The sequence below is a fragment of the Anopheles merus genome, chromosome 2L (assembly GCF_017562075.2).
Source record: "Anopheles merus strain MAF chromosome 2L, AmerM5.1, whole genome shotgun sequence".
Lineage (NCBI taxonomy): Eukaryota > Metazoa > Arthropoda > Insecta > Diptera > Culicidae > Anopheles > Anopheles merus.
The window spans coordinates 5,488,717-5,498,114 of NC_054083.1; the positions used below are offsets into that span (position 1 = coordinate 5,488,717).

General features: G+C 43.6%; 1 protein-coding gene across 1 annotated transcript; it reads left to right on the plus strand.

Annotated features, from left to right (window-relative positions):
• The first annotated feature begins 3,960 nt into the window (after nt 1-3,960).
• On the plus strand, nt 3,961-8,901 carry LOC121592089 (uncharacterized protein K02A2.6-like). The gene is given in 2 exon segments (XM_041913372.1): nt 3,961-5,626; nt 5,628-8,901. Coding segments are annotated over 2 exon segments (3,540 nt in total). The 5' UTR covers nt 3,961-4,172; the 3' UTR covers nt 7,714-8,901.
• The last annotated feature ends 497 nt before the right edge of the window (nt 8,902-9,398 follow it).

Here is a 9,398-nt window from a genome sequence, read left to right on the forward strand (position 1 = left end):
ACTGTCAAAATTTTCCCATGGCTTTCTGTCAATTTACTCTAAGCGCTTCGACCTGTTCTCTTTCAAGGACCTTGCCCGCGACAATCATTTGTTCTAAAACCGAGAAGTTTTATTAGCAAAAAGAGCTCGCAGAAAATTTGTCGTGGTATCAAAGTTGGTCGTCTAGAAGCAGTGTAAGGCAAATTTTCCTCAAGCTGCATATGCGATTTGGAAGCCGAAATTCTCTATGTTTGGATGACCGTTCACAAAAATATTGGTCAAAGGATGCCATGTTCTTCGCGTGGGGTACTTCATAGCAACACGATCATTAATTTTCCTCAAGATGAATATCTCTCTAAGCTGAAGTGAATCTTCAAGGAACCGTCAAAGAGATTTAACTGTATTTTTGAAAAGAAAAATGTACTTATTACTTTACATATCGTGCATTTTTTCCCCACAATCAAGTTTAAATCTTATTTTACACATGCCTGTTGAAAATTTAAACATATTTTTGATCAGAAACTTTGAACTAAGTTTAAAAACTGTATGCCCTCAATAGACGTGGGCTGCGGCAAATGTATTTTCAAAGCCAAGTGGTCCGCGATCCTAAAAAGGGTTGGAGAGCAGTGGCCCTAGACCACTTATCGGAAAACTTTTTTTTCATCCATGGTTAAGGACACTCTTCAGATATGTCCTTATAAAAATTCAGATCAATATCTTTTAAATAATTCTCCGAACGCTTTGCATAAATGTGATAAAAGGTATTAAATATCACAAGCAGTCACGGGGAAACATACACTTAATTTATATTGCACTCTTAATTCGTTTAGCTGGTACTTAGTAGCTTCTCATCTACGATATCAAATTCGATTCTGACATTTTCATGTGAATACAGTAGCAGTTCTAAGGGGTAGTGAGTCTACGACACAAAGCCTAAGAAAATCATCGTACACTGCTTCTAGACGACCTACTTTTGTACAGCGACAAATATTCTGCGAGCTCTTTGTTCTAAAAAAATATCTCAGTTTTAGAACAAAATCAGAGTCAACCGTGATTGTCGCGGGTTTGTGATTTTTTCACAGAAAGGCAACGCTTGCGTTTCGCGACATTACGATCAAAGTAAGCCATACATTCGTACTAAAACAAGGACGGTTTGACAGATAGAAAGTGTCGCAAAAAATTGTCGCGGAAGATTTTTTGCAAGATCTATTAAGGAGAACAGGTCGATGCAAAGCCCGTTGCTAGGTTGCCATTTTCAGCTCGCTTTTGACAGTTTCATGAAAAAATGTTTACAAACAAACGGCTAATAGTTAACGCGCAAAAGTGGACGAATTTACTATTAGGAAGGTTATATTGGTTAAATTTCTTGCGGTCAATCACTTCTGGACAATAAAGGAGAAGTAATTGCAGTCTACTCTGTATTCAGAAACATTGATAACCTTTTTCATTGTTTGCTATTCCGTGACCACAAACCACTACCGTTTGCAACGGTCCTGCTGGAAAAACGAAATGTTTAACATGTTCAACTGGGTTAAAGAAGTCCTTTTTACTTTCAATTGAACACTGAGAGTAAAATGAAACATCCAATCGACACACGCTGGTACAATATGCATACCGTCATTTACTTATAACCCGGCTACGAATGATAAATGAGATCCTTGGATTGTATCAGTCATGTAATATTCTAATTGGATTCTAATTCTTCAAATATTCTATCAGGAATTGAATGTAAAATGCTGAACAAAACTCTCATTCACTCCATAGCAACGTCCATCGCTAAACATAAACAATGTTCACTTTAACTGTCAAAATTTTCCCATGGCTTTCTGTCAATTTACTCTAAGCGCTTCGACCTGTTCTCTTTCAAGGACCTTGATTTTTTGGGTGGGCTAAAAGCAGGGGTACGCCGGGATGTAATATTTATGGGCGAGTGTGCAACGTTTGGAGAATTATCGTATAAGGTTTATATTCGAGAATTTCATGTGCAGCCTATCGTACAGCACTAAGTAAAAGAAAGCTTGGAGACAACTTAAGACCATAGCGATATTCTAGATCAGTGGTTTTCAACTTGTTTGCAGGTTTTCCCATGTGGGTGTATGTAGGATTAAATTTCCCCCGAGTGTGTCACGCACACTGTTGCACACACTAAGCGTGCGGGGCTTGGTGTGTGCCGAACGTTGCCCGATTAGAGGTGAGCATTTCAATTCTTTTAAGTGAACGCGAGTGAACTGAGTCGTTCATTGGGTTATTTGGTTTTTTTGCAAACAACAATTCCGTGAATTGGTATACTTTTAGAAAATCAGCAGTATTAAAGATTACCAGTTGGTTTGAATGCATGAAAAGATAGCCAATATTGACAATCTATCATTTGTTCTATTCTATTTCTTGTTTTTCGAACAGTTTAAAATCGACTATTTATATTTTTTTGCCTAAATTTGTGAAAGTTGCAAAGTTTTTCTGTCCATCATTTCAAAATGATCATGAATGTTTGCATTTTTTTTCCATGATTTTTTTTTAAATGTTGATGTATAAAAAGAAATAGCGTTTGTTTTGAACTTAAACTTATAAAGTTAGACTTCTGTTAGCTGCTGTGATAATTTCGTTTATTTGTGACCGATTGCATTGAGATCTGAAGATGGACTCATTTCGTTTTGGGTAAGCTCGTGATTCGGTTTGTGGCTGAAAGATGAAAATTCTAGGAAGGGCCGGTTCGGAGTACCGTTCTCGCTACGCACAGACCATATGACGCCCCTAGTTCCTAGCATCGTATTATTTTGCTTCAACAGCGTTTTATTGTGAACCGGTTCATTCATTTTTTCACGTGAACTGAATGAACCTTAAGATTCTGGTTCAATTGGCACACCTCTATGCAAATTCTAGACAATTTCTTGCAAATTATCGAAAAATTCGCGGGGAAGCAGATTTAAACCTAGAAAACTTCGAGCCATGGCTCTACCTTTCGAAAATAACGAATCCTTGATCACGATGTTAGTGGAACAAACCAAAAGGATGATAAAACTGCTAGAGCTTTACAGCAGTCAAGGTAACTCTAGATGAGGTCAGCAGTCAAATAACCCGTAATTCATCATCGTATCACTAACGTCTGACATAAAGGAATTCCGTGTACGATTCGTAAAACGGGTTGTATTTTAATCGGTGGTATCAGAAATATGAAGATTTATTTCTGATGGTCGGTGCGAATTTGGATGATGCAGCTAGGCTTAGACTACTGCTTCGAAGCCTGAGTGTCAACGAATTCGACCGTTACTGTCATTTTGAGCTTCCGAATTAGTGATGTGCTCTCCGAAGCGCACCCACGACTCCAATCCGATTACGATTATTATTAGTCAGATTCCGACTCCAGCTAAATTGAACCACTAAATATGCCCGGAGTCGGAGTCGCCCCGAGTCGGTTGGAGTCGGAGTCGTTCGGAGTCGTTCGGAATCGTTCGGAGTCGTTCAGAGTTGTCAGATTTGGAGTCGGCCTTCGAAACAAATTCCTATATAGATACCGGGCGATTCCGGACGATTACGGACGATTCCGGACGATTACGGACGATTCCGAACGACTCCGGATAATGCAGGGTGGACCCAGCTTCCGGTGTCGATTCCGAATTTATCGGCTAACTTTTCCGAATTAAGCGACTCCCGATTTTTGCTAACTTTACATTACTATTCCGAATCATCCCCGGAATTTAAATTTCGCTACTGTTTCGTCGTATGTGAAGTCGTGCTTTTCAGTATTCATATTTCGCTGTTTCACAAACGGTACGATTGTTTACAACTCACGAAAAACGATGCCGATGACTATGTGAATTTTGGAGTGACAGTCAACTAGCAATGTGAACATTTTGAAGTGAAAAATCTTTCCACTGATCAATTTAAAAGTCTCATTTTCATATGTGCACTTCTTTCACCTAAAGAGATTGATATTCATACCAGATTGCTGTCCAAATTAGAAACCTGCACTGTAGTAGGCTATGACTACGAAACAGTGCATTTTGCCTCAGCAGAATTTCGTTTCCTAGGCATAGTAGCCTATGCCTTCTTTAGTAATAAATCAGTTCATAGTTAACCACCAAACGAGCAAGTTGGTTTTTATTTGCTCTCCATTTGAACTGTAACATTTGGCGACGAGGAAAAGTTCAGAAGCATCTCGAAGATCTTTTTAGCGAAAACATCAAATAACGAAAATGTCCCAAGAGGATCTGCGAAACGCCATCGTCCAACTCACGAATCTCGTCGCGAAGCAGCAGCAGCAGATCGAAAATTTAGCAAATCGAACTTTTTCGACGGCGGCTAGCGGAAGCGAGAAGACAATCGAGTCGTTGGCAAATGGAATCCAAGATTTCCTGTACGATCCGGACGCAGGAGTTTTCTTTGATGCATGGTACGCTAGATACGAAGACGTCTTCATTCAGGATGGTCATTCTCTAGACGACGCCGCCCGAGTGAGATTGCTTCTACGCAAATTAAGCACCCCTCTGCACGATAAGTACGTGAACACTATTCTGCCAAAGCATCCTCGCGATTTCTCTCTGGATGAGACCGTTACAAAACTGAAGAAGTTGTTTGGTCGCCAGAAGTCGGTTTTTCACTCCCGTTACCAGTGCCTGCAGTACGCCAAGAGTGACGCGGATGATTTTACTTCGTATGCTGCCATGATCAACAAACACTGCGAAGCATTTCAACTTTCCAAGCTCACGTCGGATCAATTCAAAGCTCTCCGATTTGTCTGTGGACTCCAATCGCCACGGGATGCGGACATCCGAGCTAGATTGATTTCGAAACTGGAAGCTGATGAAACTGCAGTTGTTGAACATGGAGAAGCTGCAAGTAAGGTGACTTTGGAAAACCTGGTGGAAGAATGTCATCGTGTGGCCAACCTCAAGCATGACTCGCAGATGGTGGAAAACAAGGAGGCTTGCTCCGTCAACGCCATTGCGCGCAACCAGAATCATTCCTCTTCGAAGAAGACCAACAAAGTGCCCAAGACACCCTGCTGGAAATGTGGGGAACTGCACTACGTTCGAGAATGTCCGTTTGCATCACACACGTGTACTAGATGCAAGCAGCAAGGACATAAAGAAGGCTACTGTTCAAGCAGTAAGCCCGCTGTATCAAAGCCTTTCAAGCAATGGAAGCCCAAAGAGAACATGAAGACGAATGGCATTTACACTGTTCGCAACGTCGGAAGGAAACGCAAATTCGTCTCGGTCGAGCTCAACGGGGTAGCAGTCAAGCTTCAGCACGACTCGGCGTCCGATATCACCATCATTTCGAACGAAACATGGGTTACCATCGGACGGCCACCCACTCAACCGACCGATGAATCTGCTGTCACAGCGTCTGGTAGTGATTTGAATCTCCTCGCAGAGTTTCAAGCCGAAATCACTATCAATAACGTGACCAAGACAGGGCGCATTTTCATCTCTGATAGCGCCGATCTCAACGTTTTGGGAATCGATACTATTGATCTGTTTGATCTGTGGTCCGTACCGATTAACAGCTTGGTCAACGTCGTACATCAAAACTCTGACCAATACGTTGATCGCCTCAAGCACCAGTTCCCGGAGGTATTTCGAAGCACGCTGGGTAGATGCACAAAAGCGCAAGTGAAATTATACTTGAAGCCTGATGCCCGTCCAGCGACCAGTGGCGTATGCGGCTCTTCCCAAAGTAGATGCGGAACTCGAAAGGCTCGCAACAAACGGTATAATTTCTCCAGTTCAATTCTCGGACTGGGCAGCACCAATAGTCGTCGTACGGAAATCGGACAATGTTTCGGTCCGTGTATGCGGTGATTATTCTACGGGGCTGAACAACGCGCTGGAATGTGACCGTCATCCTCTACCTCATCCTGACGATCTTTTCGCGGAGCTGGCTGGGGCTCGCTATTTCACACATCTTGACTTATCAGACGCCTATCTACAAGTTGAGGTCGAGGTGGAATCGCGCAAGCTGCTTACCGTGAATACACATCGCGGCCTTTTCCAGTACAACCGACTTCCTCCCGGAGTCAAGTCGGCACCTGGCGCTTTCCAACGCATTATCGACAGCATGGTGGCTGGCATTTCTGGAGTGAAACCCTACCTTGATGATATCTTCATTGCTGGTCGCACCAAAGAGGAGCACGATCGTATCCTCTATGCTGTTCTCGAACGCGTCCGTGAGTATGGTTTCCATTTACGTCTTGAAAAATGTCGTTTCGCGCTTCCCCAGATCGGTTTCCTTGGATTGATCGTGGACAAGGACGGTGTTCGGCCTGACCCGTCCAAAACAGAAGCCATTGCCAAGATGCCACCCCCGAAGGACGTGAAGCAACTTCGCTCCTACCTCGGAGCTATCAACTATTATGGTCGATTCGTTCCGCAGATGAAGCACCTCAGGGCTCCCCTGGATGACCTGCTGAAAAAGGATGCTCGCTGGAACTGGACAAAAGAGTGTCAGAAATCTTTTGAGCAGTTCAAGACCATTTTACTCTCCGACCTGCTGCTTACTCACTATGACCCATCTAAGGAGATCATCGTCGCGGCAGACGCATCGAAGTATGGTCTTGGCGCTGTCATCATGCATCGTTTCCCGACCGGTGAGGTGAAGGCAATCGCACATGCTTCTCGCTCACTGACGGCAGCGGAAATGAACTACGGTCAAGTGGAAAAGGAGGCATTAGCGTTGATATTCGCTGTTACCCGTTTCCACAAGATGCTGTACGGACGGCATTTCACTCTCCAAACCGATCATCAACCGCTGCTCAAAGTTTTTGGCTCGAAAAAAGGAATACCAGTTTACACAGCCAATCGTCTGCAACGATGGGCTTTGACACTTCTCCTGTATGACTTCGAGATCAAGCACATCTCGACGATGAATTTCGGCTACGCAGACTTCCTGTCCCGGCTGATGTCATCACAGCGCAGACCAGATGAGGATTATGTCATAGCTGCCGTCTATGTCGAATCCGAAGCAAAGGCGATTCTCGAAGACTCCATCAACAATCTGCCAGTTACACATCAGATGATTGTGGCTGAGACACGTAAGGATGCTGTTCTGCAGCAAGTGATTAGTTACATCAATGAAGGATGGCCAGCAAGCGTGAAGCTAATCACCGATCCTGATGTGAAGAAGTTCTTTGTCAGACGTGAGGGACTTCAAGTCGTCGATAACTGCGTCATGTTCGGCGATCGAATCGTCATTCCATCAAAATTCCGGAAGCAAATCGTCCGCCAGCTACATCGTGGACACCCAGGAATGGAGCGGATGAAGTCTCTGGCTCGCAGCTACATTTACTGGCCGAATGTCGACGATGATGTGGCGCAATTCGTTCGTCAGTGTAATGCATGTGCCGAAGCAGCGAAGGCCCCGACGAAAGCAACTTTGGAATCATGGCCTCTCCCGGACCGGCCGTGGCAACGAGTACACGTCGATTTCGCTGGCCCAATCGACGGACATCACTATTTCGTGATTGTAGATGCCTACTCTAAGTGGCCCGAAATTTTTCGCACTAGATCCATCACCACGACAACAACTTTGGAACTTCTTCGTGAAACATTTTCCCGTTACGGCAATCCAGACACGCTAGTCTCAGATAATGGAACGCAGTTTACGAGCGGACAGTTTCAACAGTTTTGCGGTGAGAATGGCATCAACCATATTCGTACTGCTCCATACCATCCGCAGTCGAATGGCCAAGCTGAACGTTTCTTGGATTCCTCAAACGCGGCCTTAAGAAGATAGGTAACGGGGAATCACCAACATTACAGCATCTACAGACGTTTCTTTCAGTGTACCGATCAACACCCAACCGGAATACACCTAAGGGAACATTTCCAGCCGAAGCGTTTTTAAAAAGAACGATGCGCACTACTTTGGATCTGTTGAGGAAACCATTCCCTCCAACTGCAGCCGTTAATCACAAACAAAATGAACAATTTAACAAACGGCATGGAGCGGTCAAGCGTTCATTTGTGGAGAATGACTTGGTGTATTTTGAACAACACGTACACAACAAAAAGTCGTGGGTTCCTGGTCGAGTCATTGAACCAAAAGGATCCGTTAACTATGTCGTGTCGCTTGACTTGCATGGAAGACAGAAGCTGGTTAGATCGCATGTCAACCAAATGCGTTCTCGCTATGGTTCCGAAACCCCTGGGCAAGAACAACAACAACTTCCATGGGAAGTTTTATTAGAAGAAGTTGGTACTACTGCTGCAGTGAAACCAGCCGGCAATCATGTTGCTGTTAGTTTGAACTCTACGATGCCAGCTGATGTTCCTGTTTTTGAAAATCCGCCAACCGATTTTAACCCGCCAACAACCAATGAACAAGCATCTGCATCAGCGTCGGAATCCATTGCATCCGAATCCGTCACAGCCGAATCTATCGCATCTGAATCCGTCGCATCCGAATCCATCGGAAGCTTACTACGTCGTTCCGTACGAACACCGAGAATCCCTCGATGGCTCTCATCATACGACCTTTATTAAAAAGGGGGAGATGTAGTAGGCTATGACTACGAAACAGTGCATTTTGCCTCAGCAGAATTTCGTTTCCTAGGCATAGTAGCCTATGCCTTCTTTAGTAATAAATCAGTTCATAGTTAACCACCAAACGAGCAAGTTGGTTTTTATTTGCTCTCCATTTGAACTGTAACAAGCACTGACGATTGTGTTGTGATATGTGATCGAAATGAAGTGACATCGAGAACAGCTAGCATGTGACTACACAGTTTTATTGAAATCAGAGTGTATATATACAAAGTTCATGAGGCCGCGTTAACACATAGTTGTTGTGTTTACATATGGATAGTACGATACTTGAATTGATACCTTGACACCCCCACACAATTCTAGGATTCTAACTATCCTAACCAAAGACCAAAATATAATTCAAACAAACTTATTGATTTACTCCCTCTCCAATCTTAACTTAATACAGAAACATTTCAAGATGTTTGGCGATAGACCATTTGTCATGATATCGGCTTGTTGCATCGATGATGGCATGTATATGATTTCAATCCGTTTTTGTTGTACTTGTTGTTTTTGTTGTACTGTGTATATTTTGTATCTACATGCTTGAACCGATTTATGTCTTTAGAATCTTCCGCCACTTTCATAGTCGATTGATTGTCCTCATAAAGGGGCACCGGATCTGTTATGGACAACCATATATCTTCTAATACGCGCAACACCCAAATGGTGTACCGGCCTGGTGGTACAGTCGTCAACTCGTATGACGTAAAAACATGCCCGTCATGGGTTCAAGTCCCGAATAGACCGTGCCCATACGTAGGACTGACTATCCTGCTATGGTAACAATAAGTCACTGAAAGCCAAGCTCACTTCACTAGTGGGTACAGGCAGGCCTTGACCGACAGCGGTTGTTGTGCTAAAGAAGAAGAAGAAGACCCAAATGGTGTG